This window comes from Lupinus angustifolius, chromosome LG12, assembly GCF_001865875.1.
Source record: "Lupinus angustifolius cultivar Tanjil chromosome LG12, LupAngTanjil_v1.0, whole genome shotgun sequence".
Lineage (NCBI taxonomy): Eukaryota > Viridiplantae > Streptophyta > Magnoliopsida > Fabales > Fabaceae > Lupinus > Lupinus angustifolius.
The window spans coordinates 17,438,141-17,457,894 of record NC_032020.1 but is presented as its reverse complement, the minus strand read 5'-3'; the positions used below and the strand labels follow the sequence as shown (position 1 = coordinate 17,457,894).

The 19,754-nt window shown below is 35.3% G+C and overlaps 5 protein-coding genes and 1 pseudogene across 9 annotated transcripts; 2 read left to right on the top strand and 4 right to left on the bottom strand.

Annotated features, from left to right (window-relative positions):
* LOC109362102 lies at window positions 26–2,899 on the top strand. 2 transcript variants are annotated; one of them, XM_019607677.1, is made up of 7 exons: window positions 26–481; window positions 797–838; window positions 1,275–1,357; window positions 1,456–1,553; window positions 1,662–1,874; window positions 2,104–2,198; window positions 2,289–2,899. In XM_019607677.1, exons 1-7 carry the CDS (start codon window positions 340–342, stop codon window positions 2,540–2,542), a joined length of 927 nt encoding a protein of 308 aa, XP_019463222.1. In that variant the 5' UTR covers window positions 26–339; the 3' UTR covers window positions 2,543–2,899. The 2 variants fall into 2 exon arrangements, with proteins under 2 accessions (XP_019463222.1, XP_019463220.1); XM_019607675.1 differs by having other exon boundaries at window positions 30–481; window positions 1,452–1,553; window positions 1,660–1,874.
* LOC109362104 lies at window positions 2,909–4,269 on the bottom strand (annotated as a pseudogene).
* On the bottom strand, window positions 5,531–8,979 carry LOC109362103 (nucleoid-associated protein At4g30620, chloroplastic-like). The gene is made up of 7 exons (XM_019607678.1): window positions 8,812–8,979; window positions 8,290–8,444; window positions 6,658–6,758; window positions 6,515–6,554; window positions 6,210–6,281; window positions 5,781–5,837; window positions 5,531–5,695 (listed from the first exon to the last, which is right to left on the bottom strand). Exons 1-7 carry the CDS (start codon window positions 8,900–8,902, stop codon window positions 5,621–5,623), a joined length of 591 nt encoding a protein of 196 aa, XP_019463223.1. The 5' UTR covers window positions 8,903–8,979; the 3' UTR covers window positions 5,531–5,620.
* LOC109362099 (UPF0057 membrane protein At4g30660-like) lies at window positions 10,150–11,091 on the top strand. The gene is made up of 2 exons (XM_019607669.1): window positions 10,150–10,357; window positions 10,659–11,091. The coding sequence occupies exons 1-2, from the start codon at window positions 10,268–10,270 to the stop codon at window positions 10,797–10,799; spliced, it is 231 nt and encodes a 76-aa protein (XP_019463214.1). The 5' UTR covers window positions 10,150–10,267; the 3' UTR covers window positions 10,800–11,091.
* Window positions 11,502–12,626, bottom strand: LOC109361940. Its single transcript, XM_019607464.1, has one exon. It carries the CDS (start codon window positions 12,624–12,626, stop codon window positions 11,502–11,504), a length of 1,125 nt encoding a protein of 374 aa, XP_019463009.1.
* Window positions 13,841–19,029, bottom strand: LOC109362098 (eukaryotic translation initiation factor-like). Of its 4 annotated transcripts, XR_002109348.1 has the most exons (10): window positions 18,621–19,028; window positions 17,838–17,909; window positions 17,313–17,408; window positions 16,802–16,996; window positions 16,618–16,715; window positions 16,186–16,273; window positions 15,689–16,039; window positions 15,344–15,589; window positions 14,157–15,245; window positions 13,841–14,120 (listed from the first exon to the last, which is right to left on the bottom strand). XR_002109348.1 is itself a non-coding variant. In XM_019607666.1 (9 exons), exons 1-9 carry the CDS (start codon window positions 18,816–18,818, stop codon window positions 14,217–14,219), a joined length of 2,370 nt encoding a protein of 789 aa, XP_019463211.1. In that variant the 5' UTR covers window positions 18,819–19,029; the 3' UTR covers window positions 13,841–14,216. The 4 variants fall into 4 exon arrangements, 3 of the variants coding, with proteins under 3 accessions (XP_019463211.1, XP_019463213.1, XP_019463210.1); XM_019607666.1 differs by having other exon boundaries at window positions 13,841–15,245; window positions 16,805–16,996; window positions 18,621–19,029; XM_019607668.1 differs by having other exon boundaries at window positions 13,841–15,245; window positions 16,826–16,996; window positions 18,621–19,029.

Sequence of the window (19,754 nt, the reverse complement as noted above, 5' to 3'; positions counted from 1 at the left end):
TCTATTCTTGGTACGGTGGAAACTGAAGGCATGACATAATAGACCACCTTGAACTTTGGACCTTGCTGAAGAGTTGAGACACAAACATCTTTCTTCTTTCACGCCAAACAAACCGAGAAAAAGGTGTGAATATATTAAAGTAAGAGAAAAATATGCTTTTCTCTGTTGTCTGGCATTTTGTTGAAACCGTGCTACCATTCCAAAGACTAAAATATAAATAGCATGACAACCTGTTACAAGTTTTGTTCTCTTTTGAACCCTTCTTTATTCAACTCAATCCATTAATAAATTACCAAGTAAACATAGAGAGAAATTTTGTTTCTTTCTTGGTAAGAAAAAATGAGTGTATCTTTGACTGTGATGACCTTCAATCTGCATGATGATGAGCCACAAGAGAGTCCTAATTCATGGGATAAGAGAAGGGATTTGTGTATAAGCGTTATCACTAGTTACTCACCCATCATCCTATGTACACAACAAGGTTACTTCATTCTTCTTTCTCTATCATCTTCTTCTAATGTGTGGATCTTAATTTTCATCTGGGTTTGCTAAAAATCCTTGCTTTATTGCATTTTTTGGTGATCTGGGTTTTGGTTGATACTCTTGTGGATGAAGCTGGCTTTCAATATTCACTTGCTATGTTTTTTTTTGGATCTGATGCTTTGCTTTGCTTGTGTGTTATTGCTCTTCAGATTGTTGATCCAGGACTCTTTTTTTTCAAAACATTTTGCCCTTTGATTATTTCTGATTCAGTTTAATCTCCCCTTTCTCTGATTCAATTTGCATCTTGATTCAGGATTGAAGACGCAATTGGATTTTCTCCAGCAGGGTCTGCCAGGTAACTACTTTTTTGAATAAGTTATTCTTAAGCTTCTGAAAGGTTTCATTTGTAGTTCTCATTGTTACTACTACATGCCTTGTTTAGTCACAACGCACAAGCATTTTGTATCATATTTGTCATAATACAATTCACACAATTTTCTGTACACTAGGCAAGTAAATTTTCCCAGTGAATAGTGCCAATTGCTCTAGGCAATAAAAAAGGAATGATATCAATTTGTTGCTAGAAAGGGTACTATTTTCATCTACTTCCATTTGGCACTGGTTCTTGCCCCCTCATAAACACTTCACCTAATAGCTACATTTTTTCTTTTCTACAAGTAAGAGAATGACTTGTCTTTTATATATCAGCAATTCCTGGTTAAACCCTTTTTATGCTTAATAGTTAATACTATGCTCCTAATTGAATCTTCAACATTGACAAAAATGCACAGGTTATGATCAGTTTGGTATATCTCGAAAAGGGCCCCAAGATACTACTGATGAACACTGCACCATCTTCTATGATAAGGAAAAGGTATGGAATTATTTTAGTATCATCTGGCATAGTTTTTTATATTAACTGGTTGAAGAACAAATTAGTTGACCAATAATAATTTTCCTAAATGAAGGTAGAGCTTCTTGAAGGTGGGACGTTTTGGTTGTCCGAGTCTCCCTCTGTACCTGGAAGCATGTCATGGGGTTCTGAAGTTCCTTGCATTGCAACATGGGCTATATCCTTATGATTTATGAAAGAAATTATAACTTCAATTGCTTTCAAACTGTTACTTTTTTATTGTGCAATCTTCCAATCATTTGGTTCTTTGACATGATTTCCACACATTTCAACTAAAACGAGTCGAGCCACCGGGATTCTCATTTCAGATAGTAAATACAAACATGGACGCGTTCATTCCTCGTGCCCGTAGGCGAAGTGCTTTACTCACATGGCAGCACATTGCATCCTTACCCCCTAGCCTACCCGTTGTATACTGTGGAGGATTCAATACACAGAAGGAATCAACTACTGGACGCTTTCTTCTCGGAAGAGCGAGGTAGCTTGTTACTACATATATCTCCAATTGTTAGTCAGTATGAATTTTCAAGTTTATATCACATCACTGTAAGGAGATCAAGTTCGTATTTCCGGTAGTTCATAGCGGTACGATCTTTGTTATTCACATTAAGTTGGATAAGTTGTGCTTTGTGAAACTATTTTGTAGATGAGATACAGACTACAGTGGAGTAGATTGTAACTTGTGTGTTGACTCTGATTGAGTGCAGAGAGCATGGTGTAGTCGGGGATATGAGGGATGCATGGCCTAGTGCGCGTGTTAGGAAGAATGTTTCTCTAATCCGCACTTATCATGGATTCAAGGGTATTATTGTTTTGCTGCTTCTACACTCTCAATCTGTTCTATGATCATAATAAAACTGTGCTATTACTAAGTGTTATCTCGTGTTGTTAGGAGACAAACAAGGAGCACTTGAATACCTCAAGTTAATTTTGAGAGCCTTATGCCTCTGTTGGGATCGGCAAACACAGGATCTTCACATTGATTGGATCCTTTTCAGAGGTAGATCTCTGATTCCTGTTTCATGTGAAGTGGTGAATGATAACATTGATGGCTATTATCCATCCTCTCATTATCCTATATTTACTGAGTTTATGCTTCCTCGCACTGTGAGGATGACAGAATCACCTCTACAAGGGGACAACTAAAATTCCATTTCTTGTTGTATCTATGTTTCCTTGGGTTGTTTTCCCCCTTCTTGTAGCTCTAGCACTCCATCAAGAATTTGTTTGTAGTTCTATTGGGATTCGTGTTTGTATTTGTATTTGAGGAGTGGAGAGGGGTGCATTGAAGTATGCTTGCTCTATTTGCTTGTGGAAAATGTGGACACATAGTTATGACCAAAATTTGTTAGCTGAACACTGCCTCCATAGCCCATTGCTGAGGATCATGTATTGAAAATAATTCAATTTGTCTGTCAATTTAAGTTGTCCTTGATGTTTTTTTTCTTAAACACACTTCTAGATTTGTCACAATAAATAAAAAATGCACTTCTAAGTTTGTTTATGAATGTTCTGGTATCTCTGAACACTCTAGAACTCTCTATTGAAGTAACTGATACAATTCTAGACTGTTGACCTCTTTTTTGGGTAAGGGGCTAAATAGAGAAAAACTTGTGCAGGAACTTATTTTTAATCCATCTTACTATAATAAATAATGCATTACTATTAAAGCACATATATATTGTTTCAATCTCAAGATAAGAATATGACCATGGCCAATGAAACCCCCAACCCCGTGACAGCTGATATGAATACAGCATCTGAAGTGTGTGGAACAGCTTGATTAATACTTGGTGGGAGTGCAGTAGGTCCCGGTGAAGGTAGCGCGAGCGAGATAGGCGGGGAATGAACAGTTTCATTACCAGCAGGACTAGGAGACATGGCCACCACAACTAGCTTTAAACCCCATTTGGCAGTGACCCTGTGATCCACTTATGAAGTGAATTGGCCCTGAATTCCGAAGGAGGAACTTCGAATGCCGGTCTTCGAATACTGAGTGATTCCCCAATGTATTGCATGCTAAATAGTCCTCCTTATGCACTACGTGCACTGATTCTGTGCTGTTATCATATTTGAATACTGCACATTACACATTAAAAATGGGAGTTAGTTTCAGTGACGAGTGACAACTAATGAGAGGAGTAGCTTATATGTAAATGCAAGTAAACACAGAGGAAGGAATGAAACTACATATTATGGGGAGTTGTGTATACTTATGCCTTTTTCTATTATGTGATCATATACATCAGGTTTAGAATTGATGCAGTTATGATCTCAATAGTGATTTTACTTAGCTTTATCATGAGATTCGGTTTTGATCATTAATAAACATATATTTAGGATTCTCGAGACAATGGTAAGGTAGTTTGTCTTGTGATCTGGACGACATGAGTTAAGTCCTAGAAATAAATTCTTCGTTCGTGTGGGTAAAGTTGTGTATACTATTCTCCTCAATTCCACTAAGAAGGATCATCATACATTAGGTTGCCCTTTTTAATAAAGATGTACTTATGAGCACAAAAAACTTACCAAGAGTATCCCCAATCATGAAACATTGACTCTGGGCCCACTTATTGAGTGAATCTTGTGAGTGAAGTGGAACCTTCCACATATGTTTACTCCCTCCCACTACAAATTCAAAGCCTTGGCACCAGGAAGTTAAGAGCAACACTAAGAACATGATCAAGAATATTGGAGACATACTTGGCAAGGAAGCCATTGATGGAATAGTAGCAATGAGTGAGTGTGAGAGGCTAGTTATTAGGTTCTCAATTAATAGTCTTGAGTGCAACACTAAGAGACTGATAGTAGGAATTGGTGTGAAGTAAAGCCACTTGGCACATTTTGAGGAATAACCTTAGATTAGATGCATGACAGTACAGAAGACAAGTGATTACTTTTGCACTTATATATAAGAGTAAAAATGTTATATCATTGTATTTTAAGAATAAAATGTTAAATCATATTACATTTTTCTCTTGTTTTTGGTGTATTTGCCTCTCTATTAATGGAGATGATGTTTTTAGAGGAAACAACTTTTGGTAATATTTGAGGGTGACGAAACTGACAAATGAAACAAAGACAATACTAATATATGATTACCTTACCTGTTCATTTTTCTGATGGGGAACTGTTTCTTCTTTCCAAAAGTAGAGGTAGCAGCGAAAAGGCATCTCACACTACTCAGCCATTTTTGTACTTGAGACTTCGCGTCTTATCAGAATCATAAATGGCTCATAATAATGATAATTTTGGTATAATAAAGAAGTCATTATCCTTTCAAAACGAGACATAAGTTTATTAGAATAAGACTGCACTAATCTTCATCTATCGTAATAAATAAAATATCAAATGTTTTACGACCCAAAAAAAATTAGTTCTTTATCCATAAGGTGTAGAATACCTTTACTTATACCAAACAAAACTAAAAATCATATAATTAACATTCAGAAAAAATAATTATTTGATCTTGCCAACAAAACATTAATCTAGTAGTGTAAAGTCCTGCAAGATCCCCAGGATGACCAAAAGGTCAAAGGTTCAATTCCTAAGAACAAACTTGTTAAGAGGGACATCCACAAACTCCAAAAGGACTAGTTCCTTATAAAAAAAAAGATTCATTTGATCTTGCTGTTAGTCCTCTCAATTGTGTAAACCATTTTTCACTAAACACATGATTTTAAACAAAACAAAAAATCTAATGTAAGTTGAGAATGTGAACAAACCGATTACATATGTCAATGGTCTAAACAACAATGGTATAAACAAACAAAATTGCCTCCAAAATCAATAAAGTTGGTCATCAAACTGGAACATTCATGAAAAGTTACCAGCAGGAAAATAAACAGCCTGTTCACTCATTTAAGGAGGAGGGTCTTCCCAATTCATTTGAGTCATTTGACATGGAGTGCAAAATAGAATTATGAGACTGCAAAATTAAGAGAACCAAGAATTCCATCCCCTTATTTCCACCAGAATCTCAGTGAATTAACAACAGCATAATGTAGTTTTGATTTTAGTTCATTGAGAGATGAGCAAATAAGTCATCTAGAATTGATTTTTCACCTTTGAACAAATAAAAGGACAAGGAATATAGAAAAAGGCCTTTTCTTATTAAAAAGGGGGAAAAGGGTCCACCATTTGAACATCAAAATCATAGTACATGGAGAAATAAGCATTTGTGACATGGTTCTGTATGCAAAATTGAGGTTCATCTCTCAGTCATCACTTAAATCCTCCACCAAGCCCTGGTGGCATTCCTAGGCTCTGTGCAAGATCATTCATCTTTTCCTTCATGGCCTGGAAACATAATCAAGAGCGTGTTATTCCAATTTAATGCCGACAAATGCAAATGAATTTCCATTCCTCTTGAATTTTCTTTTACCTGGACACTCTTCTGGTGTGCATCTTTGTAAGCCTCTGTGACTAAAAGCGAAAGCTTCTGCAATCCAAAGATGGTTAGATAATAAATAATAGTTATGTGTGCATTCAAGACCATACTTAGATACATAAAAATGCAAGCAAGTCACCCCAACACTCAGCACATGAAAGTGATGAAACCCATTCCTACAACTTTCAACATGATTAATTTTGAGATAGGAAAGCTGTGCTATGTTTTCGTTAAAGCGGGTAATCGTGTCAAGTTCAAAAATAGATCACAGCCTACAAATTTCTTCGAAAAACAATCAAAGAATTTTACAATCTTAACAAATTTGTTTAACTCCTATTTCACCACATAGTCATGTACCTATTTTCCTATTGAACAGGAAACATTTTACATAAAATTATAAAATCGCTTCATTTGTAAACTCACTTCTGGTCCGAGTTCCATAGCAGCCTCAGTAATTTCAGTTCGTACAGGCTGCTGATTCCCAGATAATGTTACCTGCAAATTAAACTTCATTAAGGGCTGAAAAATAAAGAAGTGATCAACCATTGTCAAATTAAACAAAATTGAATCATGATACTATTCTATGATGATACACATAAAACTCTGCCTTTAAACTTCTTTTAAATGGAAAATTAAAGGGCGATTAAGTTCCAGTTATCATATCTTCTCAGAAAAGCATGAAAAACCCCGGCAGCATGATAAAGAGAAAGGGCAAGAAAATATCATACCTTTATTAACTCACCCTCACAGTAACCATCAAACTCTGCTCTGTATAACAGAACAAAGACAAATAAATCTTGTGAATAATTTGTATAACTGAAAACAACATGAAAAGTGGAAAAGCTACAATAGTTTTGCATGAAAGTCATACACAGCAAGTTCTTTCTGTACTTTCACTGCTTCAACTTGGACAACCATTTGTGCCTTCTTCACAGTATCAAAAAGATTTTGCATATTTCCAAGCATTCCTGCCTAAAACCAAACCGCCAAAACATGAAACCCGTCAATTATGGATATTGGGATTAGTCAAATCATATTGACAAACACATACAACATACCAACAAAAGAAAATACAGCAGTCAAAATTTTGAATTCAATGGAGATTGCCAAAAGTGTAAATTAAAGCTTAGTATATACAAAACGGATAACAACAACAATGACAAAGCCACATACCACTAGGGGATTTGCTACATGGATCAACTGATGTCATCGGATTCTTCAAAAAATCAAATTTACAGTAAAACTAATTAGAGTGAGGTATTCCTTAATGGTTTCTCCTAAAATTGCATTTTAGGTCTTCCAGCCTTTATCCCTTCTATCAAGACTATCTTACATTTGATCAACTTTTCTCATCGAAGACTATTAGTCTTCTTTTCACATTACTAAACCATATTATCTCCAAAAAGTACTAAACCAACTTTCCCTCAGCCACATTTGTTTCAAGTCTTATCTTTTTTGAGGGATTTTTTATCTTTTCTTGTATGACCACTCATCCAACTTGATATTCTCATCTTCCCTATACTTGTTCTCTGTTCTCACGGCTTAATGTTCATGACCATAAAGCAACTTCTGGTCTAATACCTGGTAAAAATTTCCTTTGAGTTTGATAGGTGCATTGCTTAGACATGCATTTATATGGGCTATGCTTCAACTCAAGCTTCTTTCATAGAGAATTTACTGTCTTTTGAGTTAAAAGCTGCACAGTAAAATCCTACATGCAGATGTGACTTATATCCATTACCAACAACCAAAGTTTTCTGATTTTTCTGAACGTCCAAGGAAAATATTATAGTCATATTTGTTTCTGAAGAGTTACCAATCTAGCATGCTGCCTAAATGTCACACAATCATGTACAATGCTTTAAACATTTCCCAAATAAAAAAGTGATTTCTTGCTTTGGCATTTTAATTAGATTGGGCCGTGTTGACCCCATAACTCAATCCCAAGATTTAGGCCCTAACTCATTTTGGGTTGACAAAGCTGTTTGGCTAATGCCTTACTACCTCAGCTAAGAATTCTAGAACCTTCGTAAAATAATCTCACAACAGGATCAACTAGGAGGAGACCACTCAACTGAATTAGAAGGTCTCTGCAATTTAGGATATCCTTCTTATCAGTGCAATGACATTATCAATTATCATATTCGATTATTCCACTTGAGTATAACGTAATGAGGTGGACCTCGGGTAAACTTAATTTTAAACTCTCTCTATTACACTCCTCAATTTTTCATTGACGTCGGAGTGTATTTACAAGTACACCTCCATGCATTTCATGCTGGAGAAATACTAAGAGGATGAGATGAAGAATAAACAAGAAAAAATGATTTCCTACAATGCTTTCATCAAAAACAATATGCCAAAAGCCATGTAGTCATTTAACGTCAATTACCATGCGAGTAAAAAATATAAACAGGTAGGAAATATGTCTATGAGATAACTGTGTATGTATTCACATGTAACAGTAACATTGTCAGCAAAAGAGAAAGCTAACTTGGCTAACCTTAGAAGGTGCATCATCACTTTTGTCATTATTTTCTTTTTTCCCTCCAAACAGGGCATGTACTCGGAAATATCTATGATTGAGTCCGACTTTTTGACAACCACTGCGCGAAAATATCTTCATGTCAACTATATTTGCACTGGACTTTAGTTTACCTATATGATAGCCAAAGGTGAACAACTTATAGAGATAACAATTTAAGATTGATAATTAAAAACATATATGGATTCACCTTACATAACCCCCTAATCAATCTTGTTTTTTTTTTTTGTTCATAATCTTGGTCATGTAGAATTAAGCTTATATTCCAACAGTAAGGTCAAGCTACAAATTAAAGTATTATTAATTTTAAGAAAAAACTAAGTAACATTTCGAGCTTTCAACTACTTTGAATAAGAATAGACCTATGAATATGATAAATCATAAATTCCAGATAAACTCAATTTTTAACATAATCAAAGTTTGCACCTTTAATGAATTTGGAGGCAACCCAAATGAAAATGAATGGAGGGAAAAACTTACAGATAGAATTCGAAGAAAAGGGGAGTTTTTTGCGTTCAGTTGCTCCATGTATGCCTGATAAATTAGCAGTTACAGAAAGTGTAGAAGCCATTGACCACTTCCAAGAAGAAAATTGGAGTGTGGGGTTTGATGGAATGAAAATTGGAGGGTTGAAGGTGAAGAGAGAGAAAATGAGGGATTGTTTGGATAATTGAGAATTTCTTGCTTATATCTATTGGAGTGCTTTCTGATATGATGCCATATGGCAGGAAAACAAATCTAATGGTCAAAGTTTTAAAATCAAAATAATTTCTAATATTTCTCATATTTATTTTCCAGTCCCTATCTTCAATATGTCTCCTTTCTCTCCCTAACATGTTCTAAGTTAATTGTGATAAATGAATTTGGCTTCTTTTCAATTGTGATTATCAGAACTTAATTGCAAATAATTCAAAAACAATCTTGTTCAAATGTATAAGATGTTATCAAAATGTATCAGAACTTTCAATTGGAAGAATTTTTGAAGAAAATGATTATTCTCATAGATATACATGTTATTTTAGCTTGCATAAGTTGTTTAGAAATCTCAGAACAAGTGACTAGTTCTTTTGAACATGTGCTTCACATCTTTATTCTGCTGGTCACCTTTTGCTGTCTGGTTCAAAAGAACTGATTTTGTATGTGTTTGTAACATTTGAATTTCAACGTCCAAAGTTCCAACTACCAAACAGAACATAATACTCTGAATCAAACAGAAAGAAGCAAATTATGAAGGCCTAGTTATGATAACTAAGAAGCAAATTAAAAATGTGAGATAAGGGTACTATTGGCATGAAATTGTCCCTTTTTTCAGAATCATTAGAAGAAAGTTCAAGCCAACAATGAATCCATGACAGCAGTCAAAAACATAGATCATGTTTATTAATATCTACAGTAGTGAATTTAATGTACGGTAAGTCTGCATATATCTACCTTCTCCGAACCTCATTAACTACGAGTCTCGTATATTGAGCCCCTTTTTTTAGTGAATTTCAATGTCTCAACCAATAGCAATTGAAGAGTTGCTCCATTGCACTGCTACCCTGCTACTCCACCTTTGAAACAAGGAGGACTGATGAATAAATATAGATTAATCTTGTCCTCATTTACAAACCATACAAACTTGCTCCTACCTGATAAAGAAAGTGTAAACCGATGAATCTCATCCACTCATTAATTTTAATGTGTTTGATTATAAGTATTCAGTAACCAACGTTGTGAACACACAAGTTATGTTCCCAACTTAAAACCACCGTTAAAAAGTAGTTGTTTCTAACTTCTAAGAAAAGTAATCATTTTTTTAACCAAAACATGTAATTACAATTTCTAAAGGAAAAATATCTAAACTTGCTATGAATATCTGAGTCTCTGCTGGTTGAAGTTTCCATTATTATCCACACAAAACTAGAAAGAGTGGAAGCAACGAAGAAAGTGAAAAATGCCGAACAAGTGTGAGTTATGCTGTGAGATCATGATCGCTGTCTTACTCCCTCCTTTAGGAGTTTGTCTCCGCCATGGTTGCTGCACAGTATGTCTCTTTGTTTTTCCATCATCACACTTCACTCATTCACCTTTCTGTTAATTCTCTTTGGATCTGATCCTTTATTCTCTTATATGAACACCCCTTTTACTTGTTTTTGTTTTTCTATAATCAAAATCTAATCTTTTTTCCTTTTTGATTGCTGTAATAGTTTTCTAAGTTGGATCTAGCTATGGGGGTTGGCTTTGTTTTAGGGTCTATGAAGTAAAATGAGTTTTTTGACTATAAGGGGACAAGAATCATGAAATAAAATGACCAATATGAAAATGATGATACCATTTTTTTGCAGGTTGAATTTCTGATCTGCTTGCTGCTTACTATACTAGGATATGTTCCTGGAATAATTTATGCTCTCTATGCTATTGTCTTTGTGGATAGCGATCAGTACTTCGATGAATCCAGGCGTCCTCTCTATGCACAACAATACTAGCACATACACTGTGTTTGTGGTGATTGGTAACTCTTGAGTATTTCATAGACACTACTTGAATTGTATTCTTATATCTTCTTGTTCTTGATACTACACTTGCTCAATTTGTGCTTTATGTCATTTATCTGATAGTGGTTTGTATGAGAATAACAGCTTATAGTATTCAAGTACAGTAGACAGTTATCTGGTATTGTGATTATCAATAGAATGATATGAGACGAAATTATGGATTCTCGATGCGATGGTGATGGATTGCTTGACAGTTGATCATATGAATAGCTACTTAAAATAAGTGTGAATGCTTATTGAAATTACTAGTTACATAATATCACTTGTTTTCTCTTGAAGCTTCAACAACTTTTGTGTAATTAGGATTCGGCTGAGACTCTCGGGTTGCCATTAGTTTGTGCTTCTTACTGGAGTTCGAAGCTGGAAGTGAATCAGACGAGTAATTAAAGTAATTGAACAATTAGCAGGATGTGATTATAGAAGGTAAACTTTAGGAAAGATGAAATCTAATAACATGATATGATTCGAAGTAATTAAACAATTAACAAATTGTATTTTGTGGATGATAATTACTACATTGACAGATAATAGTTCAAGAAAAATGATAATCTAATAAGGCCTGATGTGGGATCCGTTGAGTTATTGACACTCCCAAACGACTATCTACGCTCCTCGTTGCCTAATCGTGGATATTCAATGACGAGTGTCAATAGACTCATTCGAGACTGGAACCACCCAAATAGGTGGTGGTTTAACCATATCTGTATAAGGAAGGAGAAGCTTGACACTTCTATCTTGAAGACTGAAAACACCCCAATCTTGTCCACCATATGAGTAGTCCATATTCATCTCTTCCCATCTATCATCTGAGAAGTAAATTGTGTTTGCTTCACATGTCGGCAGGGCTTGAATTGGCACTGATATAGACTCATTGGCACCTAGAAACAGAACATGGTCATGTAAAGATGTCACCTTTTCCCACTTGGTCCCATTAACAAGTGTATAAACACTAAAGTGCTTTGTTCTGTAAGGACAAATCAAGGGTTGTGAATCTTCTTCTGATAAAAGGTCTCCTTCATATAATGCTGTCCCATCTTCGTTGACAAAATTTCCGATATATCTTTTCACCAACAAAACCTCTCCACCAGACAGCACCATGTATAACTGTGTCGAAAACAAGTCTCTTGGAAATTCTTTATCTTCTTGCTCATCTATCTCCATGGTTGGTTTAACATACAAGATTTTCCTAGGAACTTCTTCACAGAGATCCCATACTTCAACCGAACCGTCTTGTGCCAAAGCATGAAGATAATTGCCCTTTAACACAATGTCATAATAACAACGCTTAGCATCAGAGATTTCAACCCATGTAGAAGACTTCGAACAAAATGCAAGCTTACAATGGCAACCATATATTATAGCAAGAATATAGTTACTATCATTAGGAGATGGAGATCGATTCAACACAGCTTTGATCACAAACATTTTGCGCAAGTATGTTACAAAATTGGTTTCTGATAAAGGATGCAAGAATGGTCGAGGAAAAGGTGGAAATTGAATGCAAACAAGAGAAGTTAGTTTTAAAATAAAGGGTGTAGCTTTATTATCTAAAAGAACAAGACACCCATGAGAAGAACCAACACACCATGCACCAACTAAGTTATTGAACATGTTCTTCCACTCATAACATTTCTTATCTAAGACACTGAAAATACTACGATGAAATAAGATTGTGTCAGCACCATCTTCACCTTGAAGATCAGAATGTGTTTGTTGGAGGCTAGGAAGAATTGCATATGGGAGTGAAAGACAAGCCATTAGAGGAACTTTATTGATTTTATTTAATTGCAAAGAAAGACTATGTTTAAATAGGAGGTAGGTGGATTTGAGAAAGATATGTAATTGTAATCTTCATAAGATTGGATTTGATATTAATGAGTTTATCAACAGAAAAACTATTGATTTGTAATTTATTTGAATCTTGATTATCTTGAATCATGATCTTATTGTTTATAAATTTCCAAGTTCCCAATAAAATCTATGATTTTTTTTACCGTAACAAACTAAATAAAGGGAAAAATATATATAATAGCTTTTAAAAAAGGAAAAAGAATCTAATAACAATGCATTGCATCACATACATGATTAATACCTTTAGAACACTACTAATATACAAACATTATCATATTTGTTTGAGAAAGTCTTTTACTCGTCTTGCTCATTTACTACGCAAGTGGATAAATAGTAATAAAAAATAAAATAAAAAACTGGATAAATAGTAATAAAAAATAAAATAAAAAACTGGATATATGTTTGGATTGCTTATTAGGTTTGATTGCCTTTTTCAAGATACAATTTGATTGTCCCGTATATGACCGTTTTATATATAATATTTAATAAAATATTGCCTTCAAAAAACTATTCAAACAAATATCCATGATCAATAATATATTTTAGAAAAGATTAGCTAAAATCATTATTTGGTAAAAATAATCAACGATGCTTGGTAATTTGTTGAATAATATACTCAATTCAATAACAATATAGTAATGTTTGATGTCTCAAACAAATTTAATAAGATAAATTTATTTATAATTTCTTCTCCCGAGTGATTAATTTAAATTATATATTGTTTTTCCTTACATAAGATCCGAATTTGAGTTTTATATATTGAGAAAATTTTCATTAAAAGTGTTAGCCCTATTATATGATAATGAATGTTCTCAATTGAGACACAATTATGTCATTAGAAGGATGTATGGCTACTATTTTCTTCATAAATCATCATAGAGTGGAATGAATCCTCTCCAAGAAAATGAAGAGAGCAAGTGCTATTTTAGGAGGATCCATTCCATGATATTATTGAACATAATTGATAAAAGTGGACCATGTTAACTAACTTGATGATGATTTAAATTTTAGTCTCCCTAAATGTGTTTACATTCTTCCTATATACGGCAATAAAACAAGAAACTGTAAAGACATGATGCATACGTTCACTCAAGGTTCAAATATAAATATACACAAAATGCAGTGCAAATAACGACAATGATGAATATGAAGTGACCAGTATAACCAATACTGTCAACAAATTGTAGTATAAAAACATTTGGACCCCATGAACTGGCCCACTCTCTTGGAGAAGCTTGGCACGTATTAGCCCATTGGAAACAAAATCCGTAGCTTTTATGGTTCTGACTTTCTCAAATAAACACCTCTACCACAACAACAAGAAAATAAAATTATACAACTCTAGATGATAATGCCTTATACTGGAACCTCCACTTTTATAAAATACTGTAATACAGAATACTCTAACTTAAAGTGTGGGCGTGAAGGGAAGGGAGCTTCTAAGTAACAAAACAGGGCAGAGAGAGTTCAATCTGGTATTCTCATGCAAAATCTGAATCAGTTGAACACACTCCGACAGGCTTCAATATCAGATGCTTGTGTATCTAACACGGATTGCCCAGATGCAGTGTTAATTACCTGTACTGCAGCATCAAATATTGCTTTCTGGAACCGGTCATCCTCCACCGTCTTAAGGATATCTCTTACCACCTTAAAATCCAAACTCCCAGCTAAAACTAGTTTCCCTATTATCTCACCAAAATTATATGGTGCCTTAGGTAAATCTATGCCAATATCATCCAGCATAGAACCAAACAACAAGCAGCCATTGCCTATGTCTCTTGCTGAAATAATCTTCTTGATAAACAGATACTCAACAAGATTGGCGACAGGCTCAACACATGGCGGACTTTTATCTAGTGCAAGGGAAATGGCTTCCTTCACAAGCTCAGGATAGTAAGCTGGAGATTTTAGTTCCTCCACACACTGTAACGCCTCATCTAGAAGCCGGACACTGAAATATTCTTCCAGAAGAGAAACAGTTTTCTTGCGAAGAACATCACTATTCAATTTTGCAGCAGGAGCCTTAGACACCTCAGTGGGCACAGCAGCAACGGGTTTAACAGAAGAAGGGATTTGAGGCGCAGGCTCAGTAGCTACAACAAAGTTTGAGTGATAAGCAGAAGGAGCTACTCCACCTCCATGTACTAAGGCACTATTTCTCCCACTACTAAGACCACCACTTCCTTGAGGAAGAAACTTTGAGTTCACGGTAGCTGATGGCTTGGAGAGGAAAGGAGGCTGGCCGCGCCCAGCAGTTTGTGTGCCAGACATGTCTCCTCTAGATATTGATTTAGTCCTAGGTATCTCCCAGTTGTCATTATCAAGTCCAGGCATCCCCCTCCCTGGCATCCCAGGCATCAAACCCCCTGTACCAGGCCGAGAAATGGGGAAGCCCCCGAGGCTGGTATTTCCTTGAACACTGGAAGCTACACGGGCATTTCTCATATTTGCAGTGGCACCTGGACGCAATCCAAGATTTTTTTCTGCCTCGGAATGAATTTCAGTGATGGTTTTGGCTCTCACCTAAAATGAGATAAAATTAATAAAAAATAAAATTAAAAAGGAGAAGCTCTTTTTAGAATTTGAATTGTAACATGTCCACATAATTCATGTAAATTTACCTCTTCTCGTCTTGGAATCCAGTTATTAGCACGCAGGTCTATAACATCACGAACCATGAATCTCAGCCGTGGTACAAGTTGGGGATGTGTGCCCAATTCTTTCAACCGACCAAAGTACATATCATTTATACGACGTGATTTTGGGCTTTCATCAAGCTGCTTACCAATAGTGGTGAAAAATTGACATATAGCTTCAACATTTTCCTCAGCTGGACAAACATTGCTGTCAGGAGGTCCTAAAAGCTCCTGTTCCAAATATCAGTTAACAATGCAAATGAGTGGATGCTCCTAAACCAACAAGAAGAAAAAATTCTATAACGGACAAGTTTCAAATGCTGCAAGAACCTGAGCAATGTGATGGACAATTCTTTCAGGAACCATTTTTTGCTTCAACAGCTCACCAATCAAACGGATGTTTCCAAGGGTACGAATCTTGACAAGTCTTTCCTTGTCTCGTCGCTCCAACTCCTGCTCAGGGGCAGTCATCTGCCTCAGTTCTTCCCTCAAATTATCTGCACCTTCAAAGGCCTCCTGGCAGATATTCAAGAGTATTCTCTTAAAAGTGATTTCTTTCCCACCAGGTTCATCAGATGGGAATGGAGGCAGCTTTTCATTAAGATCAGAACATAACAGAGAATACATGGGGCAAAATGTTGGCTCTAGCACTGCCTTGTCAAAAATAAGAGAAATGACACCCTGCATTTGCAAAGAAATCAATTAAGAAGAAGAATGTGAGCAGAAATATAATTAAAATGACTCCGTGCATTAGCAAAGAAAATGAATAGAGGACAATGACGTGGACATAACATATTTAGAATATGCGATAATGAATAAAGATGAACCTTTAATATGTCGGCTGATGTAATGCCAGAATCGATCAACTGACCCTTCAGGAGATCAAATTTCTCAGGAGTCAACTTATTTAGTATTCTGCATTGAAGTGGTCAACACATTTTAGCAGAGCAGTAGCAGGAGAAATGTAATTCTGAAGACTCTCTTAAGAGAGCTACAAAAGTAGTTCAATAAAAAAAGTACAAGAATCTTGTCACAACTCACAACTTATGGTTATTTTTTACATTAAATATGATATTATCCCTCAAACTGTTCTGAATTGCAACTTTGTTATACTTACTTGCCAATATTAGTATCAAAAAACCATGATATGGCCATTAAGGTACAGACATGAAAGTAATCAATCCACAAATCTAAAACAGAACAAAGTCAAAAGATTCCCCAACATCAACTCATTAGTAAGTATTAAAAAAATGTATCACCCTTTAACTGTCTTTAAAACACGATCTTTGTCAGAGAGAGTTCCCTTTCTAGCTGACCATGGCACCTCAGCCTTGACTAGAGTAGGAGTAGGTCCTCCCTGAATGAATAGTGACATAAAAATTGTTAATAAGATGAAACAATTTATCATTACAGACATCATGCATTTCTGCCTGTGATTATTACCCCCTGGTTAGAAAAGAATTGTGCCCTTCCAAACTGAGAATTCAATTGGTCTTGATGATTATTATTGCCAAAGTCTCTATTCTCCTTGAGATTACCCCAAGACCTCTCATCTGCATTAGCAGGAAGTTGTGCAGATCGGCCACGCCAGTCACGTTTATCTGGCTCAGTATAACGATTTTGAGATGGATTTGGAGGCTGCAGAAGATGATATAATCATTGTTACACAAAATTTGAACTTATTAATTTGAAGATAATCATAAATAAGTTCAGAAAACTGAGAACATTTAATACCATAACAAGAGAATAAAAATTTAAACATGGCATACAAACATGACACTTTTTTTCATTCACTGATGACTGATGAGTCTCCCAAATGATACTAGTATGTTCAACGCCAACAGTAATACATCAATGCTAATCAACTTCATCAATCAGCTTACCAAACAGGAAGAAAGAGGATTATGGTCTTAGAAGGTTAGCACCGTGATTAGAAGACAGAAAACACACTCACATTGTTTTCTGAGCGACCCCAACTTTGATCTTCACCAAAAAGCTCAGCCTCAATACCTTGTTTGATCTTTAAAACATCATCAGGGATCTCAACAATCTAAGAGTAAAAAAAGGTTCAAAAGTTAGGCTAATGTTGAAACATAAATATCAATTAACATATCAAAAGAAATTTTAAGGAATAATGCACTTCCAAAGATAGTTTTCTAGGGCATGAGGCAGCAACTATTTATTCTAAGAAATGTGGGTAAATTTATGATAGGAGGACTGTCAGCAACTATAGATAATATTATAAAGATAAACTCAATCACCAGCGACAACAGTCACAGGATGTTTGATTAAACAAACATTTACTTAATTAACAGGAAAGGCATTCCAGATAGATATAATTTGTCGCAAAATTAATATGGAAAGGGAGGCAGAGGAATGTATCATTTAAAAGAAACAAACACGCACACATAAATATCATCTTGGGAAGTGTATAACAAATTTAAAACAGTGTTTAGCAGCAAGAACATATGTCACTTACCTCTCGAAGATGTAGAAGTTGGTCTCTAGTATATCGCACACGCTCACGGCCCTCAAACCGTGAATCTCCTGCCTATATAAAGCCAGAAATATTTACTTAATATGAAAATTTCACCACTCAAGCAAATAACTCGCAAAACCCTCAAACACCAACTCCGCAGAAGATAAGCAATGCCAACTCCCAAAAAAATATGTATCATGTATGTAGGACCTTTATGGGCAATTTGATATTTAGTCAAGCCCACCTAAAGCCGACATATGTTGCTTTTTGTCCATATTTACAGCAGGTACACATACATAGTGCCCTACCCAGAATTAGGACATTCAATTTCAGGTCATTTAAATCCCTAGCTGGTAGAAAGTTAACAAACACAATAACCATGAGAGATGTATCAAAATGCTCCTTTTAAGCATCTTTTCGATCTTTCACTATTTTGCTATGTTTTTATAGCCAATAATGTTGCCAAACAAATTAGTTAAATGTAATAATACACTATAATCAAAATCCAGACAAATCCAAATCACAATGAAAATCACCAGTTGGAACTTAATAAAAAAAAAGACTTTTATTAATAAAAATCGATCACATTGAAACGAGATCCAAAAAAACATGAATCTGACACGATAACACATACAATTGACACACAAAATCAATAAAAAGCAATCAAATCTATAAAAATAATTAAAAAAAGTTATAGCTTAATCTTAAAAAAACGTAAATTGGAGACATTGAATGGACGAAAAGACAGATCCAGAGAAAAGTTATGCGATTAAGATTGAAAACCTTGATGGAGAATGAAGAAGGAGCAGTGGAATGTGGTCGAGAATCAGAGGAAAAGGAACCGAAAGAAGGGATTGAAGAAGAAGAAGAAGAGGAAGAGGAATCGAATCGAGGAGCGAGGAATCTGGTAGCACCGCCGGAAGCACCTCCACGACCACCGCCAGGCCTCAAGCTAATAAATGTTTGATCACCTTGCTGCATAACTCGGGATCTAGCTTTTGATGATGAAATATCCACCGTCCGATGAAGTTAAGAGGAGAATATATAGATAAGAGATTCGACGAAAGAAGAAGGAATAAAAAATAAGATATAATAATAGAGATTGGATTAGAGGTGGGTCGGTATAAGGTTAAGGATATTTTTCTCTCTTCTCATAACAACTGAGAAGAAGAGAGTACTCCGTTGGGTGAAACGCAACGGAATCAACCCAATTTTCATTATTATTACGTTAAATTAACAGTAAATTATACCATTGTATAAATTTGGTGTGATTCTATGTGTAAAAATATTTGTATGGTTTTGGTAAATTTTAAGGAACTTATTTGTAATTTACTCTTGAATTCATATATTTCTCAAAATTAAGTAGACGGGCCACGTAGCTCAAAATTAGGTATATTTGGTTAGGACGTTGTTTAGTTAGTTTCGTCTGAGACTTGGGATGTTTGGGTTCATACTTTATACACACCAAATACAAACTATCAAACATATTGTCCCACTTTCCCGGACTACAAATATTAGTTCTCGAAATTCCCATAAATTGACTATATGTATCAATTCTAGTATTACAAAAAAAAAAGTGAGCTAGAAATACTTCGACAGAGAAGGAGAGGGAGAGAAGAAAAGTTGAGGAAATGTTTCTTAAATGTGACGATTTTTCTAAATAGGGGAGTCACTATTTATAGGCTGAGACCCCCAACGGTCAAATTGTCGGATCTTCTGTGTGTTGACTCACACACACGTGTGCCAACCATATGTTGCTTGTCAACATGTCCCAAAAAAATTTGTTGGGCCCAAGCCCAGCAACGTGGACGCATGTTGTATGGGGGTTTTGATTGTGTGAGTCTCCATCTATCATAAAAGTCATTATACCCTTTGGGGTACACCGAGGACTTATAAACTCTTTGCAAATGTCTCCTC

Coding starts and splice junctions, on each gene's coding strand:
- LOC109362103 (XM_019607678.1), bottom strand. CDS start 8,902: ATGGCTTCTACACTTTCTGTAACTGCTAATTTATCAGGCATACATGGA. Junction 6,759..8,289: donor GTGATGATGCACCTTCTAAG/GTTAGCCAAGTT, acceptor GTTTGGTTTTAG/GCAGGAATGCTTGGAAATAT. Junction 6,555..6,657: donor GTACAGAAAGAACTTGCTGT/GTATGACTTTCA, acceptor TCTGTTATACAG/AGCAGAGTTTGATGGTTACT.
- LOC109362099 (XM_019607669.1), top strand. CDS start 10,268: ATGCCGAACAAGTGTGAGTTATGCTGTGAGATCATGATCGCTGTCTTA. Junction 10,358..10,658: donor TCCGCCATGGTTGCTGCACA/GTATGTCTCTTT, acceptor ATTTTTTTGCAG/GTTGAATTTCTGATCTGCTT.
- LOC109362098 (XM_019607665.1), bottom strand. CDS start 18,818: ATGCAGCAAGGTGATCAAACATTTATTAGCTTGAGGCCTGGCGGTGGT. Junction 16,997..17,312: donor GGGGTCGCTCAGAAAACAAT/GTGAGTGTGTTT, acceptor CATCTTCTGCAG/CCTCCAAATCCATCTCAAAA. Junction 16,716..16,801: donor AATTCTTTTCTAACCAGGGG/GTAATAATCACA, acceptor CTATTCATTCAG/GGAGGACCTACTCCTACTCT.
- LOC109361940 (XM_019607464.1), bottom strand. CDS start 12,626: ATGGCTTGTCTTTCACTCCCATATGCAATTCTTCCTAGCCTCCAACAA.
- LOC109362102 (XM_019607675.1), top strand. CDS start 340: ATGAGTGTATCTTTGACTGTGATGACCTTCAATCTGCATGATGATGAG. Junction 1,875..2,103: donor TTTCTTCTCGGAAGAGCGAG/GTAGCTTGTTAC, acceptor GATTGAGTGCAG/AGAGCATGGTGTAGTCGGGG. Junction 2,199..2,288: donor CACTTATCATGGATTCAAGG/GTATTATTGTTT, acceptor TCGTGTTGTTAG/GAGACAAACAAGGAGCACTT.